The sequence below is a fragment of the Arvicola amphibius genome, chromosome 3 (genome assembly GCF_903992535.2).
Source record: "Arvicola amphibius chromosome 3, mArvAmp1.2, whole genome shotgun sequence".
Taxonomy (NCBI): Eukaryota; Metazoa; Chordata; class Mammalia; order Rodentia; family Cricetidae; genus Arvicola; species Arvicola amphibius.
The window spans coordinates 146,940,853-146,960,225 of record NC_052049.1 but is presented as its reverse complement, the minus strand read 5'-3'; the positions used below and the strand labels follow the sequence as shown (position 1 = coordinate 146,960,225).

Below are 19,373 nucleotides of genomic sequence, written 5' to 3'. Positions count from 1 at the left end.
GATTATATTTATTTGTCTGTGTGTTAATATGTACATGAGAGTGCCTTTGCCCTCGGAAGCAAGAGGTGTCAGGTCCCCTGGAGTTAAAGAAGAGTGTAAGCTGCCCAGTGTGGTTGCTGGAGACCAGACTCGGGTCCTCTGCAAGAGAAGTGTCCAGTCTTAACTGCTGACCCTTTTCTCCAACCTTCTCATACGGCTGCCTTTGACCTGGTGCATCACCTCCAGTACCCCTGCTCTGAAGGTCCCGTCTCCACGTGGCTGCATCTAAAGCCCTCACCTGGTTTTCACTCTTTGTCCCTGTGTTCCTCCCTGAGATGGTGATACTGCCCAGGCTCGCCTCGACTCCAAGCTCAAGTCACCCTCCCTCCCGCGGAAAGCTCCTGACAGCTGAGGCTCCGGGTGTGCAGCGCCACACCCGCTTTGCACCATTCTCGCAGATCTTTTCAGCGTCACAAAGACTGGATAGTGAGATACAGACTCTAACCAGACCTTCCAGTCCCACCACGTTTCCCTGCGCCAGCCTCCCCATGTCACCTGTGACAGTGACGCTGTTCTCGCTGTCGCGGAAGCGTTCGTGCAGCTTTCATGACAGTTCCAACTCCACCGTGCTTGTTTTCCTCCAACCACAGCCATCGGTTCTCTAGTTGATGTTTTGAATGAAACAACTAAAATTCGTCAATCATTTTGCTATTAGCATTTCAGAGGAATTGATTTAATAACCTAGAATACTCCTGAAGTTGGTGGTCCGTGTTCTGGGCTGAGTTTTAGCTCACATGGTGGGTGGTTAAGAGTCCACACAGCTGCAGCGTCTCCTAATTCAGCCTGTCTCCTTCAGCTTTCTTCCCAGAAGGTGGTGCCCTGGGCGTCCATCTTGAAGTCACTGCCACTTTGGGCGATTGTCGTAGCGCATTTTTCTTACAACTGGACCTTCTATACTTTACTGACATTGTTGCCTACGTATATGAAAGAAATCCTAAGGTTCAACGTTCAAGAGGTAAGAGGAAATAATTACCTACTTCCTGTGTAGAGAACGTGTTTTCAGAACCGCACGCACAGTTCCTTTTCACCCAAATCAAATTCAGTCGTCTCTTTCTCTGCTGCCTAGTTTGTATGTCCAGTCGTTGTGGGTGGTGCTACCCCTGGGCTGGTGGTCCTGGGTTCTGTAAGAAAGCCAGCTGAGCAAGCCATGGGGAGCAAATCAGTAAGCAGCACCCCTCCATGGCCTCTGCATCAGCTCCTGCCTGCAGGTTCCCACCGGTTTGACTTCCTGCCTTGGCCTCTCTCAGGGGACTGTGATAGGTAACCAAGGAAGCCCACTCCTCCCCAGGTTGCTTTTGGTCATGGTGTTTCATCACAGCAGTGGTGACCCTAACTAAGACACCTATCTTTTGTATTCTGCTGCACTAAACTTCCATATATCCATCCATTCATCTTTCTATCCATCCAACCATCCATCCATCCACCTACCTATCCATCCATCCATCTATCTACCTGTCTATCCATTCATCTGTCTATCTATGTGTCTGTCTGTCCGTCTGTCTATCATCTTTCTATCCTTTCATCTATCTACCTACCTATCTATCTATCCACCCATCCATTTATCTACCTGTCCATCCATCCATCCATTCATCTATCTGTTTGTCCGTCCTTCTGTCTATCATATATCTAGCCATCTATCTATCTACTATCCATTCATCTATCCGGCTATATATCTATCCATCCGTCTATCTGTCTGTCTGTCTATCTATCTCTGTGTGTGTATGTGTGTGAGAGAGAGTACACAGGCACGCCTACTCACTTACTTTCATTCTTTATTTTAGAGGAGTTGTAATTATACAGCTATGTAAAATGGCCCTTTTCTGGAAAGAGAGTTACTGTTTTGTTTGGATTTTTGAGACAAGGTCTTGCTGTATAGCCCAGGCTAGCCTCAAACCATTAAAGTAGCATTAGACTGCCTGTTCTGGCTCCATCCTGAGCATGGAGTTTACAGGAATGTGCCATCACACTGACACTGGTTTTATTTATTTTTTTGGCTTTGGGGTTTTGTGGTTTTGTTTTGTTTTGTTTGATTCTGCTGTTTTTCCTCCTTTTTTTTTCCAGTGTGTTTAAATCTTTTATTTATTTTTCTTAAAGATTTATTTATTATGTATACAATGTGCTGCCGGCATATATGCCTACATGCTAGAAGAGGGTCCCAGATCTCGTTATAGGTGGTTGTGAGCCACCATGCAGTTGTTAGGAATTGAACTCAGGTCTTCTGGAAGAGCAATCAGTGCTCTTAACCACTGAGCGAACTCTCCAGCCCCAAAATCTTTTATTTTTTATTTTAATATTTTCATCTAGACATTAAACCAGTACCTAACGCATGGCAAGCATGCAGTCTGCCCCTGGGTATCCTCCAGGTCATAGTTCATGGCACCTTTTGCCTTGTATTCCTTGCCCTATGAAAGTCCTTTTAGTGCCTAGTAACATGCCAGGAGAGCAGATGGCAAACCCAGACACCTGACAGCGTCCTAGTGGTGGAAGTGGTGAGGTCAGATGGGGAGGAGCAAGGGTCTTGGGCAAAGGTGCTACAGTCTGTATAGTCTGAAGTATTTTTTTTCTTTTTGGTTTTTCAAGACAAGATTTTGCTGTAGCTTTGAGCCTGTCCTGACATTAGCTCTCTTTTTTGGGGGGGAGGAGGGGGTGAGACAGGGTTTCTCTGTGTAGCTTTGATGCCTGTCCTAGAACTTGCTCTGTAGCCCAGGCTGGCCTCAAACTCATAGAGACCTGCCTGTCTCTGCCTACCGAGTGCTGGGATTAAAGGCAAGCGCCACCACCACCTGGCTCTTCATTTGATTTTTTTTTAGATTTATTTATTTATTATGTATACAGTGTTCTGGTGCCTTTAGGCCAGAGGAGGGCACCAGATCTCACTACAGATGGTTGGGAGCCACCATGTAGTTGCTGGGAATTGAACTCAGGACCTCTGGAAGAGCAGCCAGTGCTCTTAACCTTTGAGCCATCTTGCCAGCCCTTCATTTGATTTTTAATATTTATTTTATTTCCAATTATGTGTCTGGGGGTTGGGTCATATGTGCTTTCATGCAGATGCCCTGAAGGCCAAAGATACCTAATCCCCCTGGAGCTAGAGTTAAGGAGGTTGTGATCCACCCTGACATGGGTGTTGGGGACCAAACTACAACATCCTCAAACTGCTAAGCCATTTCTCAGCCCCAGGAGTAAATATGTGCCTTCCTGAAGATGCCCATTTCTGTGGGAGCTACAGTTAGGGAGAAACAGAAAACCTTGTCTTTGGAGAGACCGAGAAACGTAAGAAGCATAACTTTAAAGAAGCTTTGTGGTGTTTTCCTTCAGAGGGTGGAAAACCTAGAATCCTTAATGTATAAGCACAAAGGTCCCAACAAACAGAGTTTAAGTGAGGGAACGTGCTCAGTAGACAGAGGCACCTCTGAAGGAGGCCTGAGCACCCGACTTCAGTCCCCAGACCCACGCAGTAGAAAAGAACCGACCACAAAACGTTTCCTCTGCCCTGTGCACTGTGACACATACCACATGCATGTGCACACAAAATAAACAAACTGTTAGTTGTGTTTTGTTTTGTGGTGTGTGGTTTTAATAGCCTTGGCTGTCCTGGAACTCGCTTTTCACAGAGACCCTCCCACCTCTGCCTCCCAAGTGCTGGGATTAAAGGCGTGCGCCACCACCACCCGACTATGAAAATATTACTTTTTAAAAGGCCAGAAAGATAGCTTTATTGGCAACCTGAGTCTGCTCCCTGGAAGGAGAGAACCAATCCCTGCAAATCATCCACTAATTGCTCCCTCACCGTGGCACATGTGCATTTCACGTGTGAGCACACACACACATGGTTTAAAGTTTTTAATGTGAGAAAAAGAGGGCAGATATCAAAGGAGCACAGAGAGTCTCAGCAGAAGAAACTCTAAAGGAGACGTAATTAATCTTATAAAGAATAGTATAAGAAAGGCCTGGCAGTAGTGGCGCACGCCTTTAATCCCAGCACTCGGGATTCAGAGGCACTCAGATCTCTGTGAGTTCGAGGCCAGCCTGGTCTACAAGAGCTAGTTCCAGGACAGGCCCAAAAAGCTACAGAGAAACCCTGCCTTGAAAAACAAAAACAAAACAAACAAACAAACAAAAAAGAATAGTATAAAGAGCAGAGGTCCCATCATTCTTCAAAGTTTCTTTCTAAGACTCAAGTAGCATTAATAGCCAGCATGGTAGCACATTCCTGTAACCGGAGCACTGGGGAAACTAAAGCAGGAGGGGACCTAAGGATCCAGGCCAGCTTGAGCCACATGGAGCTGCATGGGAACCACAAACGTCTTGGTGAGGATCTGGAAAAATTGGAATCTTCATGCACTGCCAGGGGGAATATAAGGCAGTCGCCATGGAAAAGTGAACGGTGTTATCACTGCCCAACAGTTTGTCCCTGCAGGCATTAGAGATGTAGACTCTGCCTGGACGTATAATTCAGCAGTAGCATGCTTGCCTGTGCAGCGCGAATGAGGCCTTGGGTCAGTCCTCAGTATTGCCCTCCGAAAAATTAAATCTTTAAAACATGTTTTATGAGAAATGAGACTAGCAGCACTCGGGAGGCTGAGGCAGGAAGATTGCCATAAATCAATCCTGGCCTGGACGACAGTGAGTTCTAGGCTAGCTGTAGGAAGTGAGACCCTATCTCATTGGATGGGAATGGGGTTCCTAGTAACTCTGTAGTTACATAGAAACCCAGTTCAAACATTCATGAGACTCGTGAGATGCCCTTTGCTTACAGTGAAGCTTGTTTTGGGACACTTGGATGTCAAATTGTATTTTAAAGCACCTAGTGGTGGCAGTCGTGGCACCGGAGAGGCAGAGGCAGGAGGATCTCTATGAGTTGGGGGCCAGCCTGGTCTACAGAGCTAGTTCTAGGACAGCCAAGGCTACACAGTCTTTAAAAACAGAATAAAGAAAAAAAAAGAACTCTAAAGTGCCTCTCCCCTTTGTTTTAAGCTTTTTTTTTTACATGTGTTTAGTTTCATTGATTATCCTGAGTTTTCATTTTCCCTTTTTTTATTGTTTTTTCCTGTATTAGTGCTTTCTAACTTTTTCTTTTGAGCCCAGGATTGCTTTGAACTCCATTTGCAGCCTAGGATGATGCAAAGTCACTGAAAAGAAACATAGATTTTAAAAAAAGACATGAACATTTCTTAAATAACTGAAGGCTGCATTCTAGTTTAGCCAGTACCAAATGAAAGTGTCTAGGGACGCACACATATTTGGGATGGTAACTGTAGGTGAGTGTAACTGTGGCTGGGTGGTGCTGGCTTATAGGAAGAGGTAGAGTTAAGACAGGGCTTCTGGGTAGCTGGCAATGCTCTACTTGGCATAAATTACTCACATCTCCACTTTATTAAACTATGCATTTGATTTTGTAATAAAAAAGATTTTAAATAAATTTTTGGAGACCGAAACTGTGCTGGGGTTGGGGGTGGGCACACACTCAGGAGGTGGATGCACGAAATAAAAACAACTTGTTCCGTGGGAAGCGATGCAGGCCGGTCAGAAGACTTTCCGAATTCCAAGTAGCATCCTCGATGACCGGGAGCAGACAGTACTGTTTCCCCATGAGACCGGCTGGTGCAGTGATGGGTAAATTGAGTCCCAAGATCCCTGCAAATGCCAGACGTACTTTCTGCGATATCTGAACACTATCAACACGTTGCTCCACCACTGATGTCTGCTGTTTGCAGATAGCCAGGGTTATCTGTGACTCGTGTGCCCTACTGTATTTAATCCCGTATCTCTTTCCCCCTTCCAGAATGGAATCTTATCCGCGTTGCCTTATTTTGGCTGTTGGCTCTGCATGATTCCCTGTGGCCACGCTGCTGATTATTTAAGGGTCAAGTGGGATTTTTCAACAATAAGTGTTCGGAGAATTTTTACCCTCGTGGGTAAGTAAGATGAATCAAGTTTTATTTTGCCTCCTAGTTATACCCATAACACACCAAAAAACCCTTTGCCTCCGATCACTAAGATGTGAGGTTTACCCACACACATCCTGTTTTTCAACACACAAGCTGGGTGTAAGGGCTGAGTCTCACAAGACTGTCCTTCTCCACTTTAGAGGTTAGTCACAAGAACTGGACTGTGACCTACACTTTTCAACTGACTAGATCGGGGTTTGATTAATTTGCTAGACTGATTCACAAAACTTGTGAGTCAGACAGATGTTTGCTTACTCATTATCAAAGGTACTATAAGGGATATATAGCAAGATAGGAAAATCCTCAAGGCAAGGTGTATGGGAAGGGCTGCCTAGGTGCACTACACCGCCGCCACCACCACCACCACCGTCACCACCACCACCACCGCCACCACCACCGTCACCACCACCCAGGACCTCCACTGGCTTTCTGCTGCCTAGAAGCTCCTCTGAAGCTCATCCTTGTCCTTTGGTTTTGTTGTTAGTTGGTTATTGGTCTGTTGTTGACACAGAATCTAACCATGTGATCAGGCTAATTCCAGGCCACCTGGAACTCAAAGCAGTCCCCCTGCTTCGCCATCCTGAGTGCTGGGATTGCAGATGTGCTTACTTGGTCAGTAGCCTGTTTCTAAGGCAAATTCTCAATACTGTAGTACCTGGGTCTGGCTTCAAAATTCACAACTTCCTATTCCAACAGTCAAGAGCTGGGATTACAGACCTGGACCACCACGTCCAGCCCAAACCTCGTCTTTTTTGAGTTTGTGCAGAGGCTTCATTATGCCAGTGTGATTGAGTAAATCAGTGGCCATCGTGCCCCTTCAGATCCTCCCTCATCTCTGCAGAGACACTGGTACCTTGGTCTTTTCAGTAACCAGTCAACATAGTACGTACTAAAGTCCCAGCTACTGGGGAGGCTGAGGCCAGAGGAGCATTTGAGGCCAAGTGTTTAAAGCCAGACTGGGTAACATAATAAGATTCCATCTCAAAAAGGAAAAGACCTTGAGAACCAGGCCTGGTGGTACATCTCTACAATCCCGAGACTTGGGAAGTAGAGCCAGCAGAATCAGAGGTTCGAGGTCGTCCTCTAATACGTGACTGGTCTGAGGCCAGCCTGGGCTACCTGAGGCCCTGTCTCAAATACTGGGAAAAACATACTGTCTAGGGCCGCTGGTCCCAACGTCACCAGTCATTTTACTAGCAAACAAAAGACAGTGTCAATCACTCCTGAAGTTCCAGAGGTGTGAGGGCTTGTGCCCAGGGCAGGAATGTAGAGCAAGAATGCGTGTCTCTTCGTGTCACAGTAAGCCAAGGCAGCAGAAAAGAATAATCCTCTGTCTTGTTCACATGTGAAACCTGGTTCCCACAGCCGCAACTGCCTGTAAGTCCAGCTGCAAGGCATCTACCACCCTCTCCTGGCCTCTGCAGGGACCAGAGAGTACACACAACATACATAAAAGTAACATGCTTTAAGTAAATTTGCTCTGGGAATGGCAGTACACACTTTTAATCCCAACACTCGGGAGGCAGAGGCAGGCGGATAGCTAGCTCTCTGTGAGTTGAAGGCCAGCCTGGTGTACATAGTAAATTGCAGGCCAGAACTACATAGCAAGATCCTTTCTAAATAAATAAATGTAAATTTAGGGGCTGGAGAGCTGCTCCTCCAGAGGACACTGATTTGGTTCTCAGCACCCACATGTGGCTCAAATGTAACTTCAGTTCCAGAGGATCTGGTGTCTTCTTCTAGCCCCACCCATACTAGACGTACACATGGTGCACAGACATACGTGCAAGCCATACTAGACACACACATGGTGCACAGACATACAAGCAAACCGTACTAGACACACACATGGTGCACAGACATACATACAAGCCATACTAGACATACATGGTGCACAGACATACATGCAAGCCGTACTAGACACACACACATGGTGCACAGGCATACATGCAAGCCATACTAGACACACATGGTGCACAGACATACATGCAAGCTGTACTAAACATACACATGTACATGCAATTCATACTAGACATACATGTAGTGTACAGACATACATGCAAGTAAAACACCCATACACATAAAATAAATCTTTTTTAAAAATGATACATACTGTGAAGCCAGGCAATGGTGGAACATGCCTTTAATCCCAGCACTCAGGAGGCAGAGGCAAGTGGATCTTTGTGAGTTCAAGCCCAGCCTGGTCTACAGAGTGAGTTCCAGGACAGCCAAAGCTCCAGAGAAACTCTGTCTCAAACAAACAACAAACAAAAAATTATACTGTGAAAGGACTTATTTTAGGTAAATTCTGCAAACACCTGCTGGGCACCCACTCTAGGAGATGCTCTCCCATTCAATACTGCTCTGACTTAGACTGCACATCTGTAAATGAAACAATTCCCTTTGCACTCAGTCTGTCTCCCCCAACCAAGACTGCCCTGTGTAGTGCATATGCTTTTGTTATCAGTTCTTAGAACCAAGACAGATCACGTTTCTAACTTCATCCAACAAAGTTTATTATTTTTCTAAGGCTTGTTGTGTGTCTATCTCTCTCTCTCTCTCTCTCTCTCTCTCTCTCGCTCTCTCTCTCTCTCTCTCTCTCTCTGTGTGTGTGTGTGTGTGTGTGTGTGTGTGTGTGTGTACATGCACACATGAGTATATGCCACTGCAGAAGCCACTGGATCGCCCTGGAGCTGAAGTTACAGATGGTTGTAAGCCACCCAACATGAGTGCTAGGAACCAAACTCGGATCCTCTGTAAGCAGAAAGCACTCTTAGTGACTGAACCATCTCTCTAGAGTTCACTGTGTAATTTATCTACTGTGATAATGTGAATTTTATCACATTTTTTTATCAGCTCTTACTTCTCCTTTCAGCCCTATTGTTCAATTTTTGTTGGTTTGTTTGGTTGGATTTTTTTGTTTTTGTTGTTGTTTTTGTTTTTGTTTTTTGAGACAGGGTTTCTCTGTAGCTTTGGAGCCTGTCCTGGAACTAGCTCTTGTAGACCAGGCTGGCCTCGAACTCACAGAGATCCTGAGTGCTGGGATTAAAGGCTGAGCCCGCTGTCTATCTATTGTTCAGTCTTTTTCTCCTTGACCCTCAGCTCTGTAGAGGTTAACTGAGCTTTTATCAGTTGCAGATTGAATAGCTCTGCGGAGTGGGTGCTTGGGGGGGATTTCCTTTTCTTGTTGTGTGAGTTATGAGTCCACGTTTCCTGGAAGGCTTTCCATTGAGGAAAGGAGTAAAGCCCTTTGGTCTTCCGGGCAGTTCCGTGTTTCTACGGTAGGTGGCAGCACAATCCAATTCAGGCTTCTGCAGCTTTAAACACAGAATACAATAATGGCGCATCTTTTTCTCCTTTGACTTTGGAACTCCAGGAATGGTTGGCCCTGCAGTTTTCCTGGTCGCCGCTGGATTCATAGGCTGTGACTATTCTTTGGCTGTTGCGTTCCTCACCATATCCACGACACTAGGAGGCTTTGCCTCTTCAGGATTTAGCATCAACCATCTGGATATAGCTCCTTCGTGAGTACAAATACAAAGGTTGGCTGGGTTGTCTTTGCTTTCCTTCCTTACAATCACAGTGAAACAGAGACAACATAAAACTTGCCATTTTAGCCACTGCGGTGCGGCCATCACCACTACAGTCTCTCGGCTTTTACATCTTCTCCGTTCGGAATTCTGTGTCTGGAAATGAATGCTGGCGCCACATTTCCCCCTCTTCCCATGTCCTAGCAGCCACTGTTCTTATTTCTACTTTCCGTGGATTTGACTACTAGAGGAATGACTTTAAGGTTTTTTTTTGTTGTTGTTGTTGTTTTGTTTTGTTTTTTGCTAGATTTTAGTTTACACAACCGATGTAAACTAAATCAATGTTGGCTTGAGCTACCTCCACCTCCTGCGTGGTGTTCTCCCGCTCACTGCAGTGCCGGAGTAACTCGGGTCCAGGCCAGCTAGAACAAGCGCTCTGTGAGGGTCCGTCCTCAGGAGCTACCGTGGGGCTTGACACGTAGGAGGCTTTGATGGGACAGATGAATGACAAAGCCGAGAATTTAGCCCAGTTGGTAGAATGCTTGCCTAGCATCATGGAGCTATGGATTCAGTCCCCATAACACATAAACTGTGGCACAGACCTGTAGGCCCAGAGCTTGGAAGATGAACAAGGAAATCAGAAGTTCAGGGCCAGTCTAGGAGACAAGAGGCCATGTCTCAATAAATAAATGGGACCAGCAGGATGGCTTAGAGGCTTAAAGAGTAAAACGTTTGCCAACAAGATTGATAACCTTGAGTCTAAATTCTGGAAGCCATGTACAGGTAGAAGACAACCAATTTCGCAAAATTGCCCTCTGACTTCTACATGTATTGTGTGTGTGTGTGTGTGTGTGTGTGTGTGTGTGTGTGTGTGTGTGTATGTGTTATGAATGAGGAAGTGAAGGGAAGAAGACTTCAGGTTTAGCCTTGGCTGCAGTTCAAGCCCAATACAAGACCCTGTCTCAGGAAACAAAACAAAAAAATTACAAGGAGTAGAGCCATTGACTTGCCCATAGACGTTTAGAGTGTTATATTCATGTAAACACAAGTGTCTAACACTTGGTTGCTTACTAATCACTTACACAAACATGATTTTGTTTGTCCTAAAAGCTGTCCAGTGAGGTAGGTGAATGCTCTTGGCTTATGCTATGGAAACTCAGATTCAGAGAAATTAAGTGGCTTATATTAACAAGCTAACAAATGCTAAACGCCTAATCTAAACCTAAAATTCTAATTTTAAGCCCAAAATTGTTTCTACATCTACATCTCTGGAAGCATTCTTAGGACCACAGAGTTCTTAGTCCCAGCTGAAAAGATAAAGGAAATGACTAGATTGAGTACTCTACCCCCAGAAGATTTGGGGTACTTCATTTATTAAAAGTGATGCATATGACCCAGTGGTGGTGGCCCACACATTTAATTCCAACGCTCAGGAGGCAGAGGCAGGTGGATCTCTGTGAGTTCAAGGCCAGCCTGGTCTACAAAGCTAGTTCTAGAACAGCCAGAGCTATTACACAGAGAAACCCTGACTCAAAAAAACCAAACAAAAAAAAAAAAAAAAAACCTAATTGCAAGGAAACTTGGTTGAATTTCATGACAGTTTGAAAGATATAAGCATAACTGTAAAAATAAGAAAACTTCACGTTCAAAGAGTCAAGGCACTAGAAGCTGTCCCTTTGGGAAGGAGACAGAGAGATGTCCATTTTATTAACAAAGAGCTTCCTAGTGACTGGGCATCCCTAGCTACATATGTAATGAGTTCAAGGATAGAATAGGTCGTATAAGACCCTGTCTCAATATAACAATAATAAAATGACAAAGAGTAGCACTGTTGATTTTTCCAGTTGTCGGTTATCACACGAGCTGTGTGTAAACACAGTTGTCTAGTGCTTGAAAGCTTACTAGTCACTTGTACAAACATCATCCTGTTTGTCCTGAACTCAGTCTAAGGAGGCAGGTACCAGGTGTTCTTGACCCATTTCAAGGCTGAGGAAACTTCAGTGTTTACAGAGTAAGAACCAAGTCTCATTAACAAGGGTCTGGGCTCTTGGCTCAGTGGGAGAGAGCTTCCCTAGTCTGTGCAAAGCCGTGGGTCCAGCCTCTAGCACAGCAAACAGGAAAGACAGGAAAAACAGTGATTAATGCTGCTCGTTAAACAAAAAGGGAATCTGGAAGACATTGCAGTTGAAGCACGTGTTCAGTTATGTAACTTCCAGGAGCAGGGAGTTAGGAAGAAGTTGGAAGTTTAAGTAATCCTGTCGGCGGCGAGCTCTGCAGACCTGGGCGTCAGCTGAGAGCTAATGACCTGTAGAATCCCGGGCTCCACCACAGACCTAACATGGATCTACACGCTGAGATCCTTGGGGGAGCCTCCCGCACATTGGAAACTGAGGCACTCGTCGAGTTCTGTCTTCCCAACCCCTCAGCAAATGGTCATGGAGTTATGTACTCACATTTACCCCACGTGACACTAGGAATAGATTCAGCGCCTGCGTATGAGCTTAGGCAAAGTCGGGAATGAAACAATTTAAATTAAGTCGTAGTATAGTATAATTTATATTTTTAACAAACACAGAGTACCTATTTGTGCAAATCCTAACAGACACGACCTCGTCAGTAGTAGGAGATAAGAAAGAGCCACAAATAAAGCAACCTTTTTTCCTGTTCCGGTCCTTAATGGAGCATGTCCATAATCCTAATATGCAAAAGCCTGACAAATTGAAGCCAGCATGGCCTACATAGTGAGATCCTGCTTCATAAAAGCAAAACGTTATGGCTGGGACTTTAAATAACACTGAAGCCAGGAGAAAAAGTGCAAAGAGGTTAGACAAGAAAAAAAAAAACAGTGTATCAGCCGGGCGGCGGTGGCGCACGCCTTTAATCCCAGCACTCGGGAGGCAGACGGATCTCTGTGAGTTCAAGGCCAGCCTGGTCTACAAGACAAAAGCTAATTCCAGGACAGGCTCCAAAGCCACAGAGAAACTCTGTCTCGAAAAAACCAAAAAAAAAAAAAAAAAAACAGTGTATCAGCCAGGCTTGGTGGTGCACACCTTTAATCCCTGTATTCCCAGCAGAGGCAGCCGGACCTCCAAGTTTGAGGCCAGCCTGATCTACAGAGCTCCAAAGCAGCCAGCCAGGGCGACACAGAGAGACCCTGTCTCAAAAGGGGGGCGGCGGGAACAGTGAGAGGAAGGATGGAAGGAAGAAAGGAAGGGAGGGAGGAAGGGTGTATCTGTGCTGTTTATATACTTGATACAGCCCAGTGGTGGGGACACTTTCCTCACTGTGATTGAGGTCCGTCCCCCCCCTCCGGTTGGTTCCCAGCATCACAGCAGGGAAAGGAGCTAGAGACAGAGGAACTTACAGGAGAGGCGAAGAAATGGGTGTGTCTTGGTCTGTCCTAACAGAAGAGGCTTCAACAGTTCAACTTCATATTCCATCTAGTTCTGGGACACATTGGTAAAGAAAAAGTTTTGGTTTGTTTTCAAGATAAAAGAAATCTACCTCAAGCGTGTTAATAAGTTCACAAAAGCAAGGCGGGGAAACTTTATACACACACACACACACACACACACACACACGAGGGATTGAACCTAGAACTTTGCACATACTGTATCCCTTATCCATAAGGGGAGGAAGAAGAAAACAGTTCTCAAGCTCTTCAGCATTCCTCTCAGATAGAGGTGATAAGGACAGCTGTAATTGTGAGGGCCTCTGCCCCTCTTCCCTGACCTGCTGAGCCTTTAGCTCACACCTTGACTAGGCTAGCAACCCCAGCAATCTTGCCTTCTCCGCTTGCCCTACAGGCATTTTCGAGATGCCTTGCTTGTCTCATGGGTGCTGACGCTCACATTCTCGTCCTCACCATGCAGAGCAAATGCCCTTCTCCCCTGAGCCATCTCTCCGTCGCCTTCACAGGGTTGATCTTACTATGACGTGCTTATAAATCATTTCTCATAGCTTTCCCAACGGAGAGCCAATATTCCAATTAACATGGAGTGTATTCGTGGTGTTTTCCCAAGCCCTTCCATAAATTGAAATTAAGATTTTTTGTTTGTTTGTTTGTTTAATTTTGAAACAGACTAGCCTCAAACTTGTACCAGTTCCCTCCCTCAACGTCCTGCTTGCTGGAATCACAGGGATACTCTGGGTGAAGCCATGATTTGTCTATGGTTAGTTTTGTTGCCTGGAACAAGAAAACTAACCCTAGACTTTCGGATAGATGTTCGGTTGTTTTGTCAACAGGCATCTCGTGGTTCAGGACCAGAGAAAACTGACTGAGTCTGCGCAGCGAGCGAGCGTTCCCGCCGCCTGCAGGCGTCAGTCTTCTCTGACATTTCCTGGGCAAGGGTAATATAAACACTTGAATGGGCTTCTTGGTGCTGACATTTAATATCCACAGCATTCATCTGCGCTTACGCTCTGTCAGGGAAGAGGCCTGGCAACATCGCAGCTGGTTCCTCCTCCTGCCAAGGTGCTAATGGTCTAAAGACAGGGGGAGGAAGGAGAGGTGCTGCCAAGCTGGGTTAATTTAAGATGTACTCTCTGAGGGGAATGAGCCAAAAAAGATCTTGGCCAAATTATTATATGCTTTGTATATGGGCTTAAAGCATAAATATATGGATGTTTGTACATAGCTGGATTAGGCACTGCAGAATTATTATTTTTTATTATCATTATTATTATTTTATTTTTATTTTGGATTCCATCTAAAATGAGAAAGCATCCAGCCTGGTTCACAGAGCGAGTCCCAGGACAGAGAAACCCTGTCTCAAAAAAAGAATTAAAAAAAAATGAGAAAGCAGCCGGCAGTGGTAGGTAGCCCAGACCTTTAATCCCAGCACTCGGAGGCAGAGGCAGGCGGATCTCTGTGAGTTCGAGGCCAGCCTGGTCTACAAGAGCTAGTTCCAGGACATCCAGAGGCTACACAAAGAAACCCTGTCTTGGAAGAAAGAAACAGAGTTTTCAAGGCGAGGGCTAAAGAAAGGGCTCCGCAGCTAAGAACATGTATTACTCTTGTAGGTGACCCAAATTCAATTCACAGTATCCACATCAGGTGATCTAAACATTGATGAGAATATCTGATTCCCTAAGATTTTGTTTGGGAAACTTTCCCCAAACTTATTTTAAAAAATCTTTCCGTCGCCGGGCGGTGGTGGCGCACGCCTTTAATCCCAGCACTCGGGAGGCAGAGGCAGGCGGATCTCTGAGTTCGAGGCCAGCCTGGTCTACAAGAGCTAGTTCCAGGACAGGCTCTAGAAACTACAGGGAAACCCTGTCTCGAAAAACCAAAAAAAAAAAAAAAAAAAAAAAAAATCTTTCCGTCACACGCACAGAGCAGACCTAACTTAAGTGTCAGCAAATTCGTGAAACAAGTGAATTGTGAAACTATGTTTAATATGATCTCACGTCTAATTACATACTTGGAAATATAAGCATACACAAGTAGTAATGAGCATATTTACCAAGGTGCTAATTAGATGATTATGTCTATATGAAAGAATTAGATACTTTTATGTTCTTAATTTTTTTTCTCGTCTATATAATTTTCGAAGTTTTTAGTTCAGGGAGCTGATGAAATAATTCTGTGGGTAAATAAACTTGCCACTAAGCACAATAGCCTGCATTTGGTCCCTGAAGTACACGTGGTGGAAAGAGAGAACCAAATCCCAATAGGTGCCCTCTGACCTCGGCTAGCATACTGTGGCACACACACAACACAAACACACACACAAAAAAAATATATAAATAAAAAATGGATTCAGCTTCATAACCAGGAAATAGCTACTTTTAGATGCTAGACATTGAAACCCAGGACCACAAGCATACTGGATAAGGGCTCTAATACTGAGCTACATCCCCAGCCTGTAATTTGTTTTTCTTTGTTTTAAAACAGGATCTTAGGTAGCCCAGGCTAACCTCAAACTTGATATGTAGCCAAGCCTTGCCTTAAACTCTTTTCTGTTTTGTTTTCTTTTTCGAGACAGGGTTTCTCTGCGTAGCCCTGGCTGTCCTGGAACTCACACTGTAGACCAGGCTGGCCTCGAACCTGCCCCTTCCTCCCAAGTGCTAGGATTAAAGGTGTGCACATCACCCAGCTTTTGTCTTAAACTCTTGATCCCCCAATCTTCCTTTCTCCACCTCCCTAATGCTGTGGTTAAAGGTGTGCCCCCCCCCCTCCATACCCCAATACAATGTTTCCGCTTGTAAGCTCCCAGTAGATCCAGAGACAAGATGTAGAAAAGTTCCCTGGAAAAGGGAATCATATCTTCAGTCTTGTTACTCTCTGTGGTGTTTTATGGGCCTTTGTGGTCATTTATTTTCATTGCTAACCCAATATAGGCAATCTTACAAAAGGCTCTGCCTATCTGCTCTATGCCGAACTGACCCACCTGTCTCTAAGGTAGATTTCTTTGCTCAGGAGTAGAAACTCCCTGGACCTTTGCATGACTATGTGTAAGGCTTTGGTGAAATATAAAATCCTGGTTCAGTAAGTCATTTCATGGAGACAGGGTGTCTCAGCCTGGGTCAGGAGAGGAGCTGTCCGTGAAAGGAGCTGACCTATAACCCAGGCCTCTGTGAAACTGTCTCCCCAGGTATGCCGGTATCCTGCTGGGCATCACAAACACATTTGCCACTATCCCCGGAATGATTGGGCCCATCATTGCTAAAAGCCTGACCCCTGATGTAAGTAGAAATTTTGCTTGTAAACTGAAAAGATTTGGGAATGTCAGAGTTTTGCCTCAATGTTGTATCTCAGCAGCATGTGCGTGCAGTGCCCCAGGGAAGCCAGAAGAGGGAGGGCATCGGCTTCTCTGGCCCTGGCCCTGTAGTGATTGCTGTCCTTAGCCATCGCGTGGGTGCTGGAAACCACTCAGGTCCTCTACGAGAACAGCAAGTGTTATTCTTAACCACTGAGCCAACTCTCTAACCTCTTATGAAATTCTTTGTGACCAAAAATACAATATAAAGTAAAGTTTATGTTGAAAGCCGCTACTTTAATGTGTAGGGATATGGGTCCGTGACTGGAAAGATCACGTGCCCTAGCATTCCACCTGTCCGCTGAGCATCGTGAGGAAGGAAGTAGACAACACTTACTGGTCTGTAATAAGCTACACCTAAGTAGGTCACTAATGGATCAGGGCTGCAGGACGGGGACTCAGGAGCCTTGCTTCTCCTGGCAGTCCCGAGCAGGGGGCAGAACGGGGCTGATCAGCACATAAACCACAAGCGTTTGTTGCTAAGTTACAATTACAGTTTTCACCAACCAGGAGTCAAAGATTAGGGACTTTCCTTGTGTGGTCCGTCATTGTCAACCAACAGAAATATAAGCCTTTTAGTCCAGCCAATCAGATCCATTTGTTCTTTCTGTTGTTAGGAACAGCCATAATATCTTAGAGAACTAAGGAGCATAACAGACTGTTTCTATTGTCTAAAGAGGAGGTTGACCAGCCATGGGAAGGTTCCCAGCTCCCCTAGGGCCTGGGAACTTGAACTGTGTTTCACCCTACAGGTAAAATGGAGTCTGAAGTCAAAATGGCTGTATTTAGGCCAGGTGCTTTTGCCTGCTGTGTTCAGGCTGGAGTGTGCCTCAGCCAGTTGAATGCTTTCCTGGAAGGCATGAAGCCCTAAGTTTCTTCTCCATCATAAAACTGGGCATAATGGAACACAGCACAAGAAAATATACATACACACATACACACATACATACATACACTGTTTCCATAGAGTAGTCTTTGGGGGCTAGGCAGAATAAGAGAACTGAATGAAGATCATTAGCCTGGAACTCAGTACGTTGGCCTGGCTGGCTAAGGAAACAATGCTGTTAAGAAGATCAGGAATTGAGCTCCACAGCAAGGGCAGGGCCAGCCTAGACCACATATGATCATTCCAGTAGCAAATAAATAAATGGATACCAGGCACAGTTTCACTTGCCTGTAACCAGCACTCAGGAAGCAAGGGCAGGAGGATTGCCGCTAGTTTGAGACCAGCCAGGACTACGTAACGAAAGCTTGGAGGGAGGGAGGAAAGGAAGGGGTGAGGGGAGGAGATGGGAGAGAACTTAGTTCTGTAAACACAAGTTACGCAAGGCACTAGGAAAATTCACAAGCCCTAATGATAGAGCCGAACACATATTCCGACATTGCTGTATCCAGGCAGCTGTGGCCCACTTAGCAGAACCGCCCCTCAGCAAGGCAGGACTCCTAGCTGTCATTTCTCCCTCACTACCAAGAGCGACAGCCGTGAGCTTTTCTGAGCTTTTCGTAGAAGCCGTCATCAGTCTGCACTCTGTCTTGTTGCTCGTGTCTTCATCGGTATGGCTGGTTCATTCTCATTTGGTACTGTACTCAAGAAGCGTTCCACCGTCCTGCTGCTGCTGGGTATTCGGTTTATTCTAAGCTCGGACTTTTATGAATGATATTTCTGTTCTCAGCCTTGCAATATCATCCTTTTTTGTATAACCAACTCTTCCATTGCATTTTCCTTTCTTGTCCAGAACACCATTAGGGAATGGCAGATTGTTTTCTGTATTGCTGCTGCTATTAATGTGTTTGGTGCCATTTTCTTCATACTGTTTGCCAAAGGAGAGGTGCAGAACTGGGCTCTCAGTGACCACCACGGACACAGAAGCTGAAGACAATAACAAATAATAATTAATGTATTTTAATTTATCATGTAAACTGAAAGTGCCTTTGGTATTTTAATGTGTAAGCATTCTATGTGAGAAAAATAGTACCATATTTTTAAGGTAATCATGAAATGTTACTAGTTGCGAGATTATTTAAAATGAGCTGTTTTTAATTATTAATAATATATCTGCCAGACCTTATACTGGGTTTGCATACCCAGCTGCAAGTTAGGCAGCATGATATAAGGGAGGGCTTAACACAGTGGTTCTCGGCTGGGCGGTGGTGGCACACGCCTCTCTCTAGTCCCAGCACTCAGGAGGCAAAGGCAGGCAGATCTCAGTGAGTTCGAGACCAGCTTGGTCTATAAGTGAGTTCCAGGACAGCCAGGACTGTCCCACAAAGAAACCCTGTCTCAATAGATAAATAAATAAATGAATGAATGAATGAATGAATGAATAAATGAATAAATAAATGACAGTGGTTCTCAACCTGTGGCTCATGACCCCTTTTGGGGTCACCTAAGGCTATCAAAAAACACTAATATTTAATTATGATTCATAACAGTAGCAAAATTAGTTACGAAGTCACAGTATATCAGTTTTATGGTTGGGGTCACCACATTATGAGGAACTGTAATTTTTGTCTGTTTTTGCTTTGTTTTTTTCAAGACAGGGTTCTCTGTGTAGCTTTGGAGGCTGTCCTGGAACTCGTTCTGTAGCCCAGGCTGGCCTCAAACTCACAAAGATCTGACTGCCTCGGCCTCTTGAGTGCTGGGATTAAAGGTGTGTGCCACCATCACCGGGCAAGGAACTATATTAAAGAGCCACAGCCACAGCCTCTTTAGGAAGGATGAGAACCACTGGTTTAAGAAGCAAAGCTGAGCCGGGCGGTGGTGGCGCACGCCTTTAATCCCAGCACTCGGGAGGCAGAGGCAGGCGGATCTCTGTGAGTTCGAGACCAGCCTGGTCTATAAGAGCTAGCTCCAGGACAGGCTCTAAAGCTGCAGAGAAACCCTGTCTCGAAAAACCAAAAAAAAAAAAAAAAAAAAAAAAAAAAAAAAAAAGAAGCAAAGCTGAAATGGACCCTCCCCAACTAGTACACTTGTTTACTTAAATTAGATAAATCATCTCAGATCGTGTTAAATAACTGCTTTTGTCTACTTCCCTCATAAAAATTGTTGTCAACTCTTCCTAATACATAGGTCTCGGTAACATCTCCATAAA

The 19,373-nt window shown here is 45.0% G+C and overlaps 1 protein-coding gene across 1 annotated transcript in view; it reads left to right on the top strand.

Moving 5' to 3' along the window:
- The window catches only part of Slc17a5 (solute carrier family 17 member 5), a 39,473-nt gene extending 20,666 nt beyond the window's left edge, over positions 1 to 18,807 (top strand). The window contains exons 7-11 of the mRNA XM_038322486.1: positions 836 to 994; positions 5,825 to 5,957; positions 9,367 to 9,514; positions 16,117 to 16,207; positions 18,018 to 18,807. Coding sequence (XP_038178414.1) covers positions 836 to 994; positions 5,825 to 5,957; positions 9,367 to 9,514; positions 16,117 to 16,207; positions 18,018 to 18,155 — 669 coding nt within the window. The 3' untranslated portion in view covers positions 18,156 to 18,807. The remainder of the gene's footprint in view (positions 1 to 835; positions 995 to 5,824; positions 5,958 to 9,366; positions 9,515 to 16,116; positions 16,208 to 18,017) is intronic.
- Positions 18,808 to 19,373: the final 566 nt, after the last annotated feature.